At 46.1% G+C, this 19,998-nt stretch overlaps 1 protein-coding gene across 1 annotated transcript in view; it reads right to left on the bottom strand.

Annotated features, from left to right (window-relative positions):
- Nucleotides 1-19,998, bottom strand: part of TMEM132D (transmembrane protein 132D) — a 176,651-nt gene that overhangs the window by 129,672 nt on the left and 26,981 nt on the right. The window contains exon 3 of the mRNA XM_044440942.1: nucleotides 6,334-6,480. Within this exon, the coding sequence (XP_044296877.1) occupies nucleotides 6,334-6,480 (147 nt within the window). The remainder of the gene's footprint in view (nucleotides 1-6,333; nucleotides 6,481-19,998) is intronic.

Here is a 19,998-nt window from a genome sequence, read left to right as displayed (position 1 = left end):
GACTGCAGAGATGCAGAATAGGGTGCAAAACTAATTAATAGCCATGGATTCATCAGAAAGGTTTGGATCACAATGGTGGGGGCAGGATGTTACCAAGCAGCCAGGTGGAGTAAATTTCCTCTCAGCCCGTGTCTTCTGTGTATAAAAAGGGTGGCATGTTCGCTCTGCTCTGTCACAGTAGTGGTTTCATTCCGTTAGAAGCCCAGACTCATCCTCTTTGGTGTTCCCCACCCCCTGATTGATTGGTTGTTCTTTACTTCTTGTAACTTAACCAGCAGACTTTGTGTTCATGACTCACTGAGGTCTGCCATGTCCTTTACTTTCTGGATTCGGTCTGCTTTATGCAGCGTTTCCTGCTGTCCTTGGGCAAGGTCCCCCTATGCTACACAAGAAGCACTAGGGGATTATCAGAAACTTTGGAAGGAGGGTGGATAAGACTGCATCTACAGAAATAGGAGACGAGCCAATGTTGTTTCCTGACCTGCTGGGACCAGTTTCCCAGCTCCTAACTTGTAGACCATCCAATAGTGTTTCCTCAGACAAGTCAAGATAACAGTATTTTCACTTAACGGATGGTTGCTCTGTGTTCCATTCAGGACATTTATGCAACTCAGAAAAATTCCGACTGGAAGTTAGAAACCTGGAAACCCTGTCGGAAGAAAGCAAGTTAAATTAAAACTTGCAAAGAATAAAGACTTTATCTCATAATGGATTGCAAAAATTCCATCTTTGATTTACCACAGGCAGATGAGAAAGATCCTATCCATTTCACTGATGTATTCAGTGCTGGGTTTGATAGATAGACTTAAGAGATTTAGTATCCTCATGAAGCATACAGAGATTTCAACTGAGGAACTGAGACCACAAGCCCATGAGGGATTTTTTGTGTGCGTGTCCTCTTGCTGCAGAAAGGAGCTATTCAAGAAAACTACCAAGGTTGTAGAGTATCAAGAGCAAGAAAAGAAACACTATCCAGAAGCTTGAGACGCACTGAACACACATTATGCCTTGGCTTTGGTTGACATACCAAATGGCCCGTTCCTGCTTTGTAAGCTGCTTCTGCTAGAGGAAAAAACAAAGGAGGCGCAAACGGGTTGCCAAGCGATTTGTGATAGTCCAGGACTTGTCTCCTTCTCAGAAGGAAAACCTTGGCAACTAGTTTTCAGGCTAGCTGCTTCCCCAAAGCTCAGGACCATTGCATCACAATAAACTGAAACTTCTTCCTCACCTCAAGACAGGACACCTCTAATAGGATGCATTTGTGCTGCTTCAAGCAATTTTCCAGATATTTCCCCTAAACGGAGAATTTATTTCTGTTCTGGTAGAAATATATTGCCAGCAAAAGTATGCAGGAGAGCAAACCACAAGAGAAACACAACAGCAACATTAGTTGTGATATACGATATGAGTCTCCGTTTATGAAACATCTTTAATAAACACCAGGAAGCTACATAATGTGATCACTGGTGCCATTTGGATTTTATTTACGCCAAATGCATCGGCATGCAGGAAAAGTGGCGCTCGGTTTGTGCTTCAGAGCTCCCTGTTGGGATGTCAGCACAGCTGCAACAGGTTAAGGAACGGACCCATTAAAGCCTGGCACATCTTCAGCTTGGTGCTGGATGCTAAATAATTTAAAGGCAGGGGACGGAAACGAGAAATGCACGCTGCTAACGATGCAAGCAATAAAAATAAATGCGAGGCTAAATCATGCCAGGGCTGAGCTGCAGAATTCTTTGGCCTGGTCGTCGCTCTGCCCAGTCTGTGCTCTGCCATTTCTCTCTTACGTGTGTCTCTACAGTAGGGACATGCTGATACTGGGAAGCCAGTGGACTTCCTGTTTCCAGTCCAGTGACAGGAAGGGAGTCAAGTTCTTTTTCTTCCTTGTGGACTTCAGTTGCCAAGATAGACTATCAAGCTGTTTGCACAAAGTTACTGTGTGATTTGTGCAAATCGTACTTGAATGGCATCATTTCCAGCTTCCAGTTTGCACAAGAAGTGCCCACAGTGTGATTTGTGCAATTTTCCTTAGGGGGTTTGTTGTTTCATATATATTCATACAAACACATCTCTCAGCAAGCTGAGGCCCATCTTAGAGACAAAATCCATGAGTTGTTTCACAAAAGCCAGCACTAGCGCAGGCAGCTGGAAACTTGTGCCCTGAGTCCTGACAAACCGTTGGATTTCCACCCCCATATTGAATTCCTCGTACATCCCTACAGACAACTGGGAATCTGGATTTATCCTAAGGAGCTCCATGTCATGTTTTCCATCACTGCCACATAAACGTCTTGCTACCTGCCTAGCTGTGTGAAGAATTAACTTCAATTCAGTTCTGATCTGAATTTACTGTATCTGCACCTTGAAGACTGAAGGGCTGTAACTGAGGTGTATACGTTTTGGAGCTTGCAAGGAGATTCACAGGTATCCAAAAATGCATTTGACAGAATATGCACATCAGGAAAATGTGCATGAAAAGCAGAGTTCTTTTGAAACAGTGCACAAAAGGTTCAGCCAATTTCTTGCAAAAAATATACATCTTAAAGATGGGAACTTTTCAACCAGAGCCGGCAATCACGTTGACCTGGGGTCAAGAAATGTGGGTTCTCATCCCCACTTGGAATGAGCTGCTTACTGGGGGACACTGGGCCAATTGCTGCTGCACTATCTTGGGTTGCTCGCAGAAGAAAAGGCAGGATATAAAAAATAAAGAAAACATGGAACAAGCAAGCAAACAGAAACACTTAAAATATAGCATCATTGATGGGTGTGCAAATGTTTTCCTGGCACTGTTTCTGTACATGCTTTTTGCTCTCCCCGAATAATTTCTCCCCAGGTTCTTTTTCATGAGTATGGCTTTCTTTCCAAGCCTTGCAGCCCCACTAGTGACATGGTGAGAAAAACCAAACATTTTGCTTTAAAACCAGAATGTTGTCCCAAATTGATAACAAGCCAAGCTTGGAAACTTCAAATGCTACTTGACAGACGAGCTTAATTAGCTATTCTGATACAAAGTCATAATATTTGTGGTTAATATTCATTCTAAAACACCCGGGTGCCTGTGATAATATTTGTATGTTAATCCTGTTACGAGGCGGGTTTCAGTCCCAAAACCTCTCCAAATAGAATGAGCGATACATTTCGAAATTCTGATAAAAGTGACGCTTATCATCCTGGCTGTTTGTCATTGGCATGAGCGTCTCTTTAATCCATGAAATTACACCTGTCACAGCGAGTTAGCTTTATTAACACTGTTTCCCGATCCACAGAAAACCATTAGAACACACAAAAGCATGGAATCTCCAGTTAATTAACATTGCCACCTTTGCATTCATGCGATCACATTTCTGATTTTGTTTTAATAGAGCAAGTAATTAAATAGTATGCAAATCTGGGGGAGGAACAGTTTGAAAATAACCGATAAACTCCACAGAGAAGCAAACTGAGTGAACTGCCATTCTGATTTCAACTACAATGCCACAGCTATTTACCAATATTAGCGGGGTAGGAAGATTTTATTTCAGATCATGTTTGATCAGGATTTACCCAGACGGCATCTTTCTGAGCCTAGCTGCACTTAGACACCAGCTGATGCTTGAAGTCCATACATTGCAGAACTTGCAACAGATTTGTGGGCCAAAATACTGTGTTCGGCAACACACGTCCCTTTGCAAAATGCATGGAGAAAATGCTTACTTCAAACAATACACACAAACACCCAGGGCAGAGCAATCCCATGGCTGCTGGACAGTCCCTTGATGACCAAAGGATTCTCCACTTTTTGAACGACAAATTTGGAAAATTGCTTTGGCCCTGTTTCTGGGGATGGGTGCTCAAATCCCCTTCCCAACTTCACAAGCATCCTGATAGGTGTGCACACTTCCTTCAATGAGAGAAGAACAACTGATGTGCACATTTTGGGAAAAAACATAGAAAAACAGAGGTGAGCAAGCCTAGCTGCACATGTCCAAGCTCCTCAGGGTCTTGAAGCAGGTGCCCTACAGAGCAATAACTGACTGAGTTCAGACATCACAATAACCCACACTCAACTCTTGAGTTCTCATTGAACCACGGGCTGTTGCTATCTGAACTCAACGATTTGTTAACCAACAACCTTTGGGGGTCTTTTGCAGGGTTGCAAACCATCAGTTGTTCACCAACCATCACTTTGCTATCTCAGCTGGATGTTCATAATAACCAACATTTCAACCACTCATGGTGCATGGGCAACCCACACTCAACCTTTAATGGCGGGTTATTGTAGTGTCCGAACCCAGTCATCAGCTCCCTTCTTGAGGTGCTACCAGAACTAATAACTGAAGGATGTAGTCAGTTTGAGCTGAAACATTAGTAGTGTACCCCAGAATACTCCTGGGCCCTGAGCACCTTATGGTCTTGGGAGAACCACTCCTATGGCGATATTTGCACTGAAGATCCAGATCTTCTGTACTCTTCCATTGTGGACAATTCTTCAGTCTGCATACATGAAACTGAGTCCTTGCAAGAGGACAGTTCCATCGCAGCAGCAGAACATGGATAAAATGGGGTAAGCTCTCCAAAACAAGAGAGAATCAGAGTATGCTCTACAGTGATAACAAACAAGCCACAATAACAGCTATCTTCCGAAATGCTGATTGTTTTAAGGTTCATTGTCCTACATTAGTCATTACCTTGCAGGGTTTTGTTTTTTTTTAAGGGAAAAAGTTGTAGGTCCCTGAATGTGGATTAAAGCAATCACTAACAAGGATGGAAGATTGAAGCCTGGAAAGCATTTTTGTTTAATTCCCCATGGAAAGTTCAGGATACAAACTGAGGATAGTAATTAGCAAGACGCTCATCTTTAAGCCTCTCCATTAATTTGAAGAGGCTGAACAAGAGGCTTGGCCAAAATTCAAAGCTGCTTCTCTCTCTCTCTCATGATCTCTTTCTTTCCTTTTACATACATTCCTCTTTCCTTTCCCATTTCCTTTAGGCTATCAAAACAGCAAAGGATAACAACAACAAGAAACCCCCTTTGATTTCTAGCATGAGTCTCAGAATCTCTTTCCTTACCCATCTCCCTTTTCCACAGGCCCATTCTGCTGAGTATTTTTAGAAAGCATGAATACAAAATGTTATTAAGGTAAAGAGCTGCACTGGAGAAAAAGGACAGGAGGGACACAAAATGATATCTCTGGCACAGAGAACTCAAAGCAGCAGATCTTCCTATCTTGCTGAGACAACCGTTTCTATATGAACTTGTCTGCCGGACAGTGTTGCGTACTTCACAAGGGATGAGAGGATACCTTCTGCTCTGGAAGCCCTGGAGTCAGCCACCTGGCAACTTTGTGGGATGCGGCAGAAGCCCAGCAACGTGGGCTTGCCTCTGCTGTCCCCTGCCCTGACCTGCCCTACTCCTCAGGCAATCTCCTGGGCCCCCCCCCCCCCCCCCCCCCCCCCCCCAGGCAAATCCCCCCCCCCCCCCCCCCCATTGCCTGGCATTCTAAGCAATACCACACAACAAGGTCTACCTGGCCTTTCAATTTTCCACAATGGACCAGGCCTAGTATTGACCTAGGTGATTGTGGGCAATCAGAACGGTTAGCACGACCCACACAACTACCACTGCTGAAAATGCTGTGACCCCAGGCAAGTAGGTTGCCAGAGAAGAAGTCCCACCAGAGGACCTGTAGCTCTATGGAGAACCCAGGTCCTGCTTTACAGAAACTGTCCGTGTGGACTCCCCCTTGTGGGCACATGTAGTTGCGCAAGATTGGTGGCAAAGGAAAAGCTCCCTTTCAGGGAAGTATCTTAGCAGTTATATCCTGGAGGAGACTCTGCTAGGCTTCTGACCAAACCTGGAGACCAGCAGTTCACTCAATGCCAAGTTGGACCATTTTCCAGAGGTGGTTGAACCCCGGCTCACACTAGAGGGGAGATTTTCACACTGGGCCGCTTCTGTTTCCAAATCCTACAGGTCCAGATCCTCCTACATTTAAAGACCCATTTCACGGGACTGGGCTTCTTTCCAGTCCATGTCCTCCAGATGCATTAGACTTCCATTCCTACCTGCTCTGTCCAGTGTGGCACATGGTCAGGAGCAGCTCAAGTTGTCATCCCAACCCATGGGAAAGTGACAGGTCGGAGAACATTCTCCTATGAATCACATGAGCCCGGTGAACTTCCCAAACTTCACCGCACATACAACATCACAAGAGAAAGAGCAATCATGATGGATGAAGCTAATTTCCAGAGATGCTTGTCGACGTAACTCACCTTCCCAGGGGCAGCTCATTGATTCACTTGCCCAGAGTTTGAAAATAGCTAATAGAAAGCAGCTCGCCATACACCTACCTCTTTCCCAAGGGAGTCGATTTTCTGCGACAAAATATGACAGCCGGGGCGTATTTCCCAATATAATCCACGCTCTTCTGGACATCCCATGTGTGTGGGTTGCTGGCTCTGATGCTGAAAACGTTCACACCTTTCTTGACCTTTGCCCTGGGAGAAACAAGAGGCCATGTTAACATTTAGGCAGGGGCTGCCATCTCTGGAGCCTCCATCAATCTTACTTATCGTTAGTCCTTCAACAAAGCAGCAACTCAGGAGATATAGCTTATGTCACGCAGAAAGGAGGTTATAAGAAAAAGGACTGAGGTTATGAGATGCCCGTACATTTTCCACTAATCCCACACCGGGGGAGCCCAAAGGCTGATTGCCGGAATCTCATCTTGACTTCTTTCAGCCTCAGGGCATCAGTGCCTCGAGGCGTGTGAGATGGAGGACAGTGGAAGGAGGTTTTTGAGGATGCTGTGATTCCTAACAGCGTAGAACAAGCTCAGATGTGCTAAGGCTGCTCGAGACCTGCAGTTGGAGAAGGATGAAGGAAATTTCCAGTGTTTTGTGGATGCAAACGGTGAGTGGTCCACAGACTTGGGGGTTGGGGGTCGCCTACAGTTGAGCTGCTCACTTGAACAGTCCCCACATCTGTCACCATCCCTGAATTTGGTGGCAGGGATTAAAAAGAAAGGAGCAGTTGTGTTGACTGTGCTTCTGCGATTGGAAATTCACCAACGGAATGTAGGCACCTTCAAAATCATGGCCTTTCAAAGCTGTCATGAATGTTCTCTCAGGTGATTATGCCTAGCAAGCCTGTGAGAGAGGACATACATGCTGTTACAATAAATATATGTCTCGGTGTGAAATAGACCTAGCAGGTAGAGAGAGCAAAGCTGAAGGTGCCACAGCAAGCTCCGCGGAAGAAAGGTGGATTCTGCTGAAACACATGAGCAGCAGTCCGCGGAACATGGACGGTTCGTTGGGTCACTAAAAGTAATGGCATGTAAACGGTTTCAGCAACTTTGCATTTAAAACAAAGCCAAACGAGTTAAAGGAAGTGCATACCATTTTACAAGTGCCTTCAATTTTCTTTGCAAGTATTCCTGTACAATATCTACATCATATACTATGTAAATCACATGAAGCATGTTTTGATTTCCCCCCCAAATACTTCAAGTCATAAGACCGGAGGCGTATTGCTCCCCGTAAAAATGCACTTAAAAATAGGACTCACAAATACCACAATCCTGCTAAATTAGACCACAAAGACATAAGGCATTTTCTGAAAACATCCCCGTACAAATGGCACCACCTGATCTACCTAATTTGCATAGCACATTCTTTGAGAGAATGTGCCCATTCACAACTCTCCAGAAAACCCAGCTCACGACAGGTTACGCAGAGTCCAAATTAAGTCTGAGAGGTTTTGCAAGTGACAAATCTTGAAGAGATGTCACTATTACAAGGGAAGTCACAGTTGGCAGCATCCCGAGAGAGCTGCACACCCAAATAGTGGGAGCAGAGCCAAGCCAGCCTAACAAAGGACGCGGGATCCCTTTCCCAACCCATTTGGATTAGAAGACTTGCCTATAGCTTGTTCGTCGGCTCGCTGGCCTGCGGCTTCCACCATTCAGCTGTTGTCGCTGCTTGTCTTGAACAATTATCATACACGGAAGAATGAACTATTCAGCATTGGACATCTCAATGCCCAGAAGCAGCCGGATGGGTTTTTCAACACAACTTCCTCATTTATTTGTAGCATTTTTACTGCATATTTACAAAAGCTCATAGCATACTTTAAATGTCTTAAAGTAGCTTTCATATATCCCTTAACTTGCATAGCAGTGCAAATCAGTAATTGTTCTTTACATTCAAAACAATGCCTAGGTAAGTCGGCTTTACAGCATCGCCTCAACAATGGGTCAGAGCTATATATGTTTCCGGAGGAAGGACTTTGGACAATCTTGGGCCACCACTGGACAGGCATAACCTGGGAAAAGCTGCCCACTGCAGAATGCACAGGTTGGATTCTTGAGAAATTGAACTCATTTGAGTTTGGGGGTTTTATGTGTCCGGATGGAAAAGAACAGAAGTGAAGTCTAACAGACAAGGCATTAGATCACCAAGGAGGATCTACGCATCTCAAGAGGAAGAGCTCATCTCCATGGGATTGCCCTGCTTACAGAAAAAGCCCATGTGATGGAACAACCCCCCATTCATTCACATTCAGTCAAGGAGAAATGGGCGGAAGGGACAGCGTGAGAAAGCAACCCTTACCACGTGGGGGGCTGATACCGAGGCCCAGCGCGGAACAGAGCTTGGCTCCAGTCCTGGAAGAATCCCAACTTTGTCCTTGGGCTGTCCATCCACCCACTAGCAATGATGTTATCACCCATATCTCTACAAAGTGTAAGTCAGAAGTCATCACAGCAATTCCAGCCAAAGCTATTTTCAGCAGGATTAAACAGCATGCAGCAGATCCAACACTGTCAATTCTTTGCTTTAAAGTTGCTTCACTTGAGGTTGCAATGTGCCATGAATTTTGTCAGAGCTGCATCAAGTCATGCCCGAACTTGCCTGTTTTGCTCCTAAGAATTCAGATGGATCATTTCGAAAAAGTCAAGCTATTAGAACATTTATAGTCTTGGGCAAAAAAGCCGTCTCTTTCTGGTGCTTGTTGATTCCACAAGTATTCCTGCCCAGTTCTGTTTATGTCATGTTTTGTTGAGTTCGTTAAAAGCTTCATATTTAACTTCCTATTTAAGTATTTACCTTTGAAGGTATTTGTCACCAAGTACCCATTTCTAAACAAATTCTCTATGTGTACATCTCTATATACATTCTATTTCAAAGCATTTATTTTAATACATTGCCAGTTACACTTTTGGAGCCACGAATGGTATTGCAGCATTTGGAGGTCTGGAAAATCCAAAGGATTACTACTTTCCAGTCCCTGCAGATCAAGTCAGCTAGTATTCAAGTTGACAAAGAAGAAATTCATCGAGTACCAAAGAGTGCCAGTTCATGTAAGCCTAAGTTCAGAAGAGAACAGATCAAAAGAAAATCAGATTTTGGAGTGGGTACTTCTTCTTCCTTTCTGCTCCTTTTATTGCGCCACAAGTTTGGCCTTCCTGAGCATTTGGTGATTTCTGGTTAGAGCAAGAAAGTCTGTGATGAATTCTAGAATGAAGGCTAATGCAATTTTCCTCAGACTGCAGTTCCTTGGAAACTCTGTGGCCATTTCGCATTATCAATGGGCGCCTGTGCCCTGTCAGCACACTGCAGAGACCAAGTCTGGGGTGCTTTCATTGCCATCGCATCGAGATTTTCTTTGTGTGTGTGTGTTCGCGTGCACGACAAGTGTGCATCTTTGAAGTGGCTTGACAATGCACAGAATAGAGGGGGAGAGTCAGAAATGACCCGAAGGAACCACAGGTATGACAAACTGAGCACCGTGTGATGTGAAAAAGACAGCAAAGGAGGCCTAATTGGCAGCTCTCGGAAGGAGATGAGCCAGGAGAAGGAGCCTGTTTGGGAAGACACCCAAATCAGGAAGAAAGCCCAAACAGGAAGCATTTTGCAGTTTAATTGAAAGCATTTTATGTTTTTAATCCACCATTTTTCCTGGCACAAAGAGCCCCAGATGGCTCCCCTCCCTCCCTCCTCTCCATTTCATCAGGCTAAAAGTCAAAGACTGCCCCAGAGTCCCCCAGGGAGCTGGGACTCCCAGGTCCTGGTCCAGCCTTCTAAGCACTACAGCATGTTGGATCTCAGACTCTCTCCGTGCCAGAGGAGTCATCGATCATCAGTCTATTTCTATCAAAGAGAAAGAATTCACATGGTCACAAACAGCATGTGCGTGCACGCACACACACACACACACACACAGAGGCGCAGGCACCTCAATTTGTTTGCCTGACACATTCACAATATCTGAAATCTGACTTTGCACCTTTCTAACCCAAGACCACTGTGCATGCCATCTCGCATCCCTTCTGCCTTCAGCACAAGCCTCTTCCCTCTTCAGAAGACGTATTTTCTGTCCCACTAAGTGATCTTTAAAAATAATTAAATCTTGACCTGAAATGTTGCTGTATTTGAAAGTGCAGGAAATCAGCAAACATCAAGAATTTAAGCATTAATCCAACAGAGGAGAAGCCATGCAGCAGCACGAAAAGGGTGGGTGGAAACCTTGGAGGAAGATATGGGGAGGGGAAGTACGGATGAGTGGAGAAGAAATCACAGCCCTACCAAGACTCTGCAGCATGAGATTCCTGTCAGGTACATATTTTCTGGTCTGCCTAGTTCACATTTCCCCCGGGACGTTTCTGCACAAGCTCAGAAGTCCCTTTCTATTCATCACGAGGGGAAACTTTCTGCAGGCATGGCAGGGAAAGCTAGATAACCTCACACATATGTCAGGGAAGGGGCACCTCACGGCTCCAGCAGCAAATCAGATTCACAACTGAACAGAACAGGATTGGATGAGGAGGAAATTGTATTTGCAGCAGATGCAAACCTTTGCAAATACTTAACCCAAAGTAGCAGGGGTATCTTGTGTGCTACTGCGGAAGACACCAAGCGAGAAAGTCTGGTGCCTTCTAGACATTGTTGGACTACAGAGCTCAGAAGCCCCAGTCACTGCACATCAGAGCTACAGCCAAAAAGAGCTAGAGGTGCCTATTCATTGTATAGAGGAATGTGAGGCTGCAGGAGAACTCAGGAAGAGCTGCACTGGATGCAGAGTTCACCCACCCCAATTTCTGCCCAGGCAGCAGCCACGGAGGTGCCCTACAGAAACGCACAGGCAGGCCCTGAGCAGACCAGCCCCCTGCCATCCATGTCCTACAGTAACCAGTGTACATAAGCATATGACCTCCCTTACTGGAAGGACGCTGTCGCCAGTGGAATGACTAGCCACTGATAACTCACCTGTCAGGGATCCGCTGAGCCCATTCAAGAGCGATCTGAGTTGGGAGCCATCACTGCACTGGGCAAGGTGAACTCCTCAGAGAGGAGTGTGGGGGGGGGAGCATGTCTTGTGACATTAGCTGCCCTTTTTTAAAAATTTGGGGGGTGGGGCTATGCTTTTGGCCCACATGTTTCCTGCGGTGCAAAGTACTTAGACAACTGATGTCGGCCACTGAAGTCTTTTGCCCTGGCTTGCAAGAAAGGCAGCTGAGGGGCTACCAAGATACCTTGCATCCTGGCAGGGCATCATTCCTTCCCTGGCCTCCTAGAAAGTCCATCCAATGCCAGCTCCAGGGTCAATCTTTTTATGCTATGGAAGCTAATTAACCTAAAGGTTAGCCAAAGCCACGCAGTGTAGAAAGCACAGTATTAGCAAGGCCAAGGATCTCTGAATGAACTCCAGCATTTCCGGAAACAAAACATCTTTTGCTGTTACAGTTAATATTTTGAAATCCACAAATAAAGATGCAGTAAAGGGTAACTGCTTGTGATACCAAGTTCCTTCTTTCTTGTTTTGTCTTCCAAGGTGAGACCAGAGGTAGCTTATTTAACCAGTAAAAAGCTGGGTTTGAACAACATCTGTAGCAGTGTCCCCGCTAATTGATTGGCACTCTGTGGTGCTGACAAGCTGGTCAAGGACTTCTCCCTACAGTATCACAACATTAATAAAAGTCTGCTTGGATTGTAGCTTCCTCTTCATTGGACTGGCGTTCCTTTAACTTTAAAGTTTTTCCTTCCACTACAGCCTGATTGACAATTCTCAGGACCGGGTTCCTTCTTCCAACAAAAAAAAAATGGGTGAATCAGTTCTGATCCAGAAGAAGAGGAGAGATTAGAACTGGCAGATGAAATGCCAAGGCTGAGGAGCTCCCATAAGCCCTGTGATGGCTGGGAATCCATCTATTTCAAATATTGCGGCAAAAGTTCAATGAGCGTGCCAGTGAGGAAGAAGGCAGAACCACCATCGTTAATCCCAGGGCTGGTGGCAGGTAAAGAGCACAGCCCAGCTAAGAAGTGATGGAGGCTCTGAGCAACTGGCCTTTAACTTGCAGCAGCCACCTAGAGGGCAGGTTGAACCATTTCCCTCTGGAGGAAGCCCTGTGATCTCATGAGTTTCCAAAATTCCTCATTTGGAGGGAGGGAGGGAGGGAGGGTCTTTGAGACCGTCCTGCAAGCATCTTCCCGGGCCAATTTGCCTCTGCGTTGGCCATCATTGCTTGCTCTGCAGGGATGGGAAAGTCTCCGAAGGCAAGAGGAGAAGGGGACGGCAAAGGACGAGGTGGCTGGATGGGATCCCTGGGAAGAGGGGTGTGGGTGGACTCAGGGGGATTGTGGGTGACAGAAGAGCCGGAAGGAATGTTGTCCATGGGGCCGGGCATGACTTAGTGACTAGAGAAACAAGACCAAGTGGGGCAGACACTGTCTATAGGGCCAATGAGGACATTCCATAGAGCAGAATGGAAATCAAGAAGACGGGCCGGGAACTGGGCGGAAGTGTGTATCTGCCCAGTTACAAAGAACTTAGTCTTTCATTTGGTGCTTCAGGTAGGGCAAACACCTGCATTTTGGGAGCCCAAGTGACATTATCATGCAGCTTAGCTCCGAAACATTGCAGGATGCGTTATTTCCACCGCCGTCCTCTCCCACCCTGCTTTGGAGTAAGCCCCCGCCGAAATCCTTATTTGCTATTCCTCCAAAGAAAAACACATGGGGAACAGAGTGAAAAAAACCTGAATGCTACCTATTAAATATTAGGGCCAGAAAGGAAATATTAAATAAAAGAGTGGAAAACAAAGTACTGTCTCGATAAATAAGGACAAGTTAGAAGAAATATAGCGAAGCTCTGATAGTAGCACGGTAAAAGTATTTTCTCCACACAGAAAGATAATAATTTCCCCATTTTCTTTTCTTGACCTGCTACACACTATCCTTACTTAGGGGATAGGCAGCAGCTTCGAGTCACGCAATTAAAATGCAGGCTTTGGTCCCTTTTCATTTACACATGTGTCAGTCTTGGCATCTCCTCACATCCCGCCCCCCCCTTCTCCTCCTCTTTCACTCCTTTGTAGTTTACAACCAGTTAGCACTTTAGCTCCCAGCCCCTGTCATTACAGCAAGCCTGTAATGGCTGTGAAATTGTTACTTAAGCCTTGCAGAAAGCAGAGGAGCTGGCCGGTGGAGACACGGCGGCGACAGCGCCACACACAGCTCAGGGCCACGGCGCAGCGTCAGTGGAACCGGCACGCCCGGCCCCTTTCTCTAAAATAGTTTTTTATTTCTAAAAGAGGCAAACCCAAAAATGGTATAAGAAAACACACACAATAGGCAAAATATCTTCGAATCACCCATAGGGCACGCTTCCACTGGGACCGAGGCTGCCCAGGATTTGTTTTCCTTTCATTTTTCTGCTCTTTCCAAAACACCCCCTTCCATCCAGAACTGCAGCACATCCGTTGGAGGCTGAGTACCCTCCCCTTTTATTAAAACACATTCAGTAAACAAACCCCATATATTTTTAAATTCATTCTTCTTTACCGATCCTTTTTTCACTTTTGACGCGTCTGGTCAAAAAGCTACCAAAGGGAGTGTTTCCATTTTGTTTTGAAAAAGAGCTCTGTGGGCAGTGAAGGAGGAAGATCAAAGCTGTGTTTATATAGGAGAAAGCTATTCTGAAGTACAACAAGATTTATTTTCATTGCATTTTGGGGGAAGTACAATGGCATTTATTTGTACTGACTCGCTAGCTCTGTTTAAATTCAGAATCAAGCGGCCGACAAGCTGTGAGGCTGGCTGACCATACAATGGGCTAAAGCCCACTGGTTTGATATGGTAGCCTCTTCACTTCCACCTGCTGTAGTCCTGACCAGTCAGAGAACCTGGGGAAGGTTCAATTTGGATGCCAGGAAGTGCTTCCTGACAGTTAGGACCCCCAGGGTATGGAATGGGCTTCCACAGGAGGAGGTTGAAGCCTCATCGGTGCGGGTGTTCAAGGATAGGCTGGACATGCACATGGTGGGCATGTCGTGAGCAGAGCCGGCTGGAGTTGGGGTCAGACTAGATGGCCTGGGAGACCCCTTCTGACTCGCTCTGTTTCTATGTCACAGGGAAACAAAACAAGCGCAATCTTCTCAAACCTTGAAACAGCTGCTGCCAGGGGATGGGAAACCAGTTCTGTCCAAAACCTGAGTCAGGAAAAGCTCCCTGTCACACGAAACTGGAAGGAAGAATGGTGTGGAAGGCTGGAAGGATGGTGCTGAGGGAGATTGGAGGCCACGTGTGAAAAGATCAGATTCCCTCTAGTGAGGCACTTGTGCTACCCCTGGACTTAGTCGCTGAAGTTTCCCCAGCCTCACTGACAAGCACTCTTGCCTGATAAATGTAAACCGGTAACAGATGAACTCCCCAAGTTCTGCATGGACCAGGCATAATTCACGCAGAGCAATTGAGCAAAATTTAAGCCACTTAAAGCAGCATAATATACCCACAAATTATTATTAAAGTCTCTGCCCCCCCTCCAAGTCCTTTGAGACAGAAGCCAGTCATCATTATGCATCACCATGAAAACAGATTAAAATTAAATCAGCCTGTTTATCTGTGGGTTTGCAAGGCAGCGTTCTCTCCCCAAACCTAACATGTGCTCTGTCTAATTAACATTTCAGGAGGAAATGAAGAAAAAGAATCAACTAGGCACTTGAGCATCTTCACTCAAAAAGGGATATTAAAAAAAGTTCCACGAGGCTTTCTAATTAAATTTAATTAGTAAAAGGGCACAAGCCCAATCCAAACTTCAGAGGATGAACTTTGCATGCCAGCCTTAAATGATGCAGCTTTCTCGGAGATGTCTGCTCCACAAGCGGGACAGACGCTGTTGTCCGCATTTCCACACTGATGCCACCGATGCTCCAGCACTGCAGCATGTGCCCCAGAGGGGTTGCAGGGTTTTTTTGTTTGTCGCCCTGAGATTTGGAAGTTCATTCGTGGGACCTTTGTGAAGCCTGACGTTGCAACATCGTCGCTAGCCTCGCATGCCTGCGCACCTGGTTTCCACCTGCCCTCTACCTTTGTAGAAGTGCTAGACTAGCTGCTGATGTGACAAATATATTAGATGCAGCACCAGCATTAGATGAATAAGCAGTTCACAAAAAGAGAGCCCTGATGGAGCAAACGAAGGACGATCCGGTCAAGTTTTCTATTCTCGCAGCAGCTGACAGGCCACTCAGGGGGGCCTCCAAGTAGCCCCCCCAAACATGTTTCCCAGCAAAGGTTGCACCCAGCACATGCCCTCTGATATTGGAGGTGGCTTATAGCCATGAGGACTAGTAGCTTTTTGTTCTGACAAGAGCCTAAGAAGAGTTGCAGCGGTAGCCATGGATAGTCTTCTTCGTGAATATATCTACTTCCCCTGGGAAGCCATGGGGATGGGTGGCCAATGCTTCATTTTGTGCTGGCAAATTCCATAACTCAACGGATTTTGGAGGCCCAATGGGTGGCAACCCTGTGATCTAAGGAGGACTGGTTGTTGTTGCTGTTAGTCGCGAAGTCGTGTCCAACCCATGGGCAATGTTCCTCCAGGGCTTCCTGTCCTCCACCATCCCCGGAGTCCACTTAAGCTCACACTGACTGCTTCAGTGACTCCATCCAGCCACCTCATCCTCTGCCGTCCCCTCTCCTTTCTGTCAATCGTTCCCAGCATCGGGGTCTTCTCCAGTGAGTTGCTCCTTCTCATTAGGTGGCCACAGGATTTGAGTCTCATCTTCAGCATCTGGCCTTCTAAAGAGCAGTCCAGGTCGATCCCCTCTAGGACTGACCGGTTTGATCGCCTTGTGGTCCAAGGGACTCGCAAACGCTGGTCTGGGCTCAGGAGGTTTGGGTTCTACTCCCCACTCAGCCATAAAGCCCCCTGGGCGCCTTCAGATGAGTCACTGACTCTCAACCAAACCTCCATCGCAAGGTTGTTGTTGTGAAGAGAAAATGGAGGGCAGGAGAAGTTCCCAGGCTGCCTTGGGTTCCTTGCAAGAGGAAGAAAGTTGTGGTAGAAATGCTTCATCACCACCATCACCATCTTCATCAATTCTAAATGGGCATTTGTACAAAGCTGATGCAGATCCATGCCCTCACTCAGCCTCTTTGGGGAACGTTTCCATGGCCACCGTATCCTGTGAGCACACCTGAGTTTCCATGATGGATGGAGGTGTGGGAGGAGCAAAGTCTGACATTCTGCGATGACAGCCCCACTGTCCTGGGGAAAACTCCATCACCGACCTTCCATAAAGGACGCATTCCATGGAAGTTCCTTCAAACAAACAGCAAAGATGGGGGAGAGGCAAAGCAGAAAGATTCGCTTTTACCAGGGTTGGGCTAGCAGATGGTTTGGCCATCCCTTCCCATCAGCCCAGCCTACAGAGCCCATGATGCATGGCATGGGGGATTGCTAGCCAAAACATCCGGCAGTCCGGCAGCTCACGCTGGGCTGCGTGTGTGCCTTCTTGTTGCCTTCTAAAGTCAACGTCGTTCCCCAAACGGTACTGGCCTATTTGCTCTCGCTGCGCTTGCAAATGATTTCCTTTAAGCATGTATCCCCTGCTCCGGCTGCACTCCGCACGCATGGGATAGCATGCAATGCTTGATGTGCTCCGCTTGCCAGCCGTGCTTGTGATTGGCAGACCCACATCCCCCACCAAAGCACTGGTAAGCTGCTCTTTCTCTGGGCATCCCCAATCAGTCCATCTATTCACTGAGGCAGAAGAGAGCACAGCTAATATAATAATGAGAGAGGCTAAAATTACACACTCCACGCCTTCCTCTCAAAATCCAGGGAAGACATGCACAGAAACAGGCGTCCTTTCCACCTGCCCCCATCTATCAGGGATGGGACCCTATTTTCTAGAAGCTGCCCTTTTCCAGATGCTCTTCTTGATATGTACCAATGGCGTGCTCATAAGGCATCTTCAGAGTCAGCCCCTCCGTGCTTCCTGTAAGTTAAAGCTCTAGGCAGATAGAGAAGAGCTGGCTGACCAGTTACTGCCCGAGGCAAAGGGCAAGGTGGACCCCGCTCCCATCCTACAGACAAAGCCTGACAGGAGGCAGAGGAATCCTTCTGTAGCATCAGCGATCAGTTCTCCTGGAAGAAGTAGAGGCCAGCTACATGGCCCTCCCAACTTAAGCCATGGGCGGAGGAAGTGTGTGCATGCATGTGGGGAGACCTTCATCCACTTTCTCCAGGAGGAGAACTTCTCCAGCACCTTCTTGGGATGGGTCAGAAAAACATGGCTCCCAAACGTTTTCCCCAGTTGCTTGTGGGTCACATTTTCCCTACCCCAAACCCCACTCTGTTGGCCAACCATTTTGCATCCTGCATGATGCTCTCGCTCTGGAGCACTCTGGGGGCAAAAAGGTGCCCACCAGCCCCCGCATAAGCCTAGACAGCAAGCCTAAAATACAGCCAAGTTGTCTCCTCTGAGTCTCTCTCTTTGGGAGAGTGAGAGCAACAGTGTGTGATACAGACAGAATAATCTCAGCAATTTTCTCAAAAAAAGTCCTCTAATTTTTTTTTTTAGTTGGGTTCTCTGTTGGAAACATGCTCCTGAACATCAAAGATGCCAGGTAGTCTTCGACTAGCTATTTCATGCGCTAGTGAGGTTCCAGTTTCAACAGCTCTCAAGTGGGTAGCCAGACAGATTGGATTTCTTTTGAGCCTGTCTTTCAGCTGAAGCACCTAGAAACTTGCCTTTCAAAATGCTGCCGTTCATGTTCTTCTAGAGTCAATGCAATACTAAAACTCAGACTGGAGCTCCCAAGCCATCTGAATTATCCGGGTTTGCCTAATTATCCAGATATCAGAATGCACATATGCACATTCAATGCACCCACCCTTGAGCACTCCAAATTCCATCTTAAAGTTTGTAACAACTCAAGTTCACAGCCGAGGACCATTTTTTGGGGGGTGGGGGGATGAAAATGTGTGTACTTTCAAGAATATTTTCCAAATATGTGCAAATGTGAAAGGTACACATCTTCATCGCTTGATTCACGTGCTTTTGCATGCTTGTCATCAAAAGAACATGTATTTTCGTGTGTTTTTTCAAGCACATGCATAGCATTAGAGTCCCTTTCAATGCACAACTCACACTGCAGATGAAGAAAGACGTGAACTTTGTCTACAGATCATGTTTGAATCCATGTTCCATCTGGAAGCTGCAAACTGACCAGGATCAAAACTAAACTCAAATGAGTTTCTCCTATGTCCTTTGAGGAGAACCTGTTTTCATCCATGAAATCGGTATATTCCATCAATTCTTCATCAAGGTTCATCAAGTGCTAGTCCCATTCAACTCAAGAGGACCGACTTCTGCTTATAAATGGGTAGGGTGATGCTGAGAGTCCCTGGTCCCCTCCCACCCCAAAGTAACATGCGGCACTTAAGTTTTTGCTTCTCCTTTGGTATATACGTGTGTGGAATGGCACACGGCAACTTTATAACCCTTCCTTTGGAAACGGCACTTAACACTGTAGGGCTCAGACAAAATGAGCTACCAGAAAAATGATCTCGCCGTTCTGCCAAATTCTCCATGTCTCCACAGGCATTAAAATCCATTCACTCTAATGGCAGCCCTCAAAAGCTTGCATGGCATGAGCAGCACAGATGCCCCCACCTTTCACACAGTCAAATATGCCTGCCATGTGTTGCACTTTGATTGCATTTAATTGGCCTGAATGAATGAACGAACGCACGAATAAATTGTCTATTACAGAAGCAGGTCAATCAGTGCTTTGTGGATGGCAAATGCAATTCACAGAAAACAAATAGATTTTTTTAAAGAAAGGAATTTTAAAAGGGCTATTGTTTTCTCACTTTTTAAAAAAATGCTGCGGCATTATATAGGTACTGCCTCTCATCTCAGGGCAAACTGACCCATAGGAGGAGTTTTTGCAAAGCCCATCCTAGGAGAGTTCTTAGAGTTCATCACATATTTATCCGAAGCATGTTAATGCTGCTCCCCAGCCAAAAAGCTTCCCAGTCAGTTTACATACAATTAACTCAACCAGATGGTCCATGGCTGCAAGGTTACAGCTTAAAAAGATATGACACACAAGGAAAAGGTCTGGGGAGGGCAGAGGAAAAAAATCAAGTAGTTTTTAAATCAAATCTAACTTTATTTTATTTAAGCAGGGCTGCTTCCTGCTCTCATCTCTTGCAATTCAGCCTGTTAGAAGTAGAGGGATAATTGTGTTCTTCTGCTTTATTTTATATTTTATTTTATATTTGATTTGATTTTACTTTATTTTTGCATTTTGCCCTGAGAGCTTTGGCTATAGGATGACCCATGCACTGGAGGAATAAATGAATGAAATTAAATGTTGATGCTCGAGGCATCTGCATTTGCTATCACAGTTGGCCACCCGGGTGCCGGCTGCCCCCCATGCCCACAATCTTAGGCAATGCTTACTTGGGAGTATCCCTTGCGGAATGCAAGATGAGACTGAATATGCGTCGGATCACACCACCCAAGAAAAAAGAGGTTAAATTCCTGAAGCAGCAAGCGGAGCCTCTGCCAGCAGCCCACACAAGCAGTCAGCAGCAGCCCTTTCAGAATTATACAAAGTCTCAGCAGTAGAGCCTTCCCTAGTGAAAGCCATTTTATGGGCTCAGATATAGGTCAGCAGGTAATTCATTCCTGGTGAAGCGTCCCAGAGCAAAGATGATTAACA

This window comes from Varanus komodoensis, unplaced genomic scaffold, assembly GCF_004798865.1.
Source record: "Varanus komodoensis strain SLA01 unplaced genomic scaffold, ASM479886v1 scaffold38, whole genome shotgun sequence".
NCBI lineage: Eukaryota > Metazoa > Chordata > Lepidosauria > Squamata > Varanidae > Varanus > Varanus komodoensis.
This window is presented reverse-complemented; position numbering and strand designations above follow the sequence as displayed.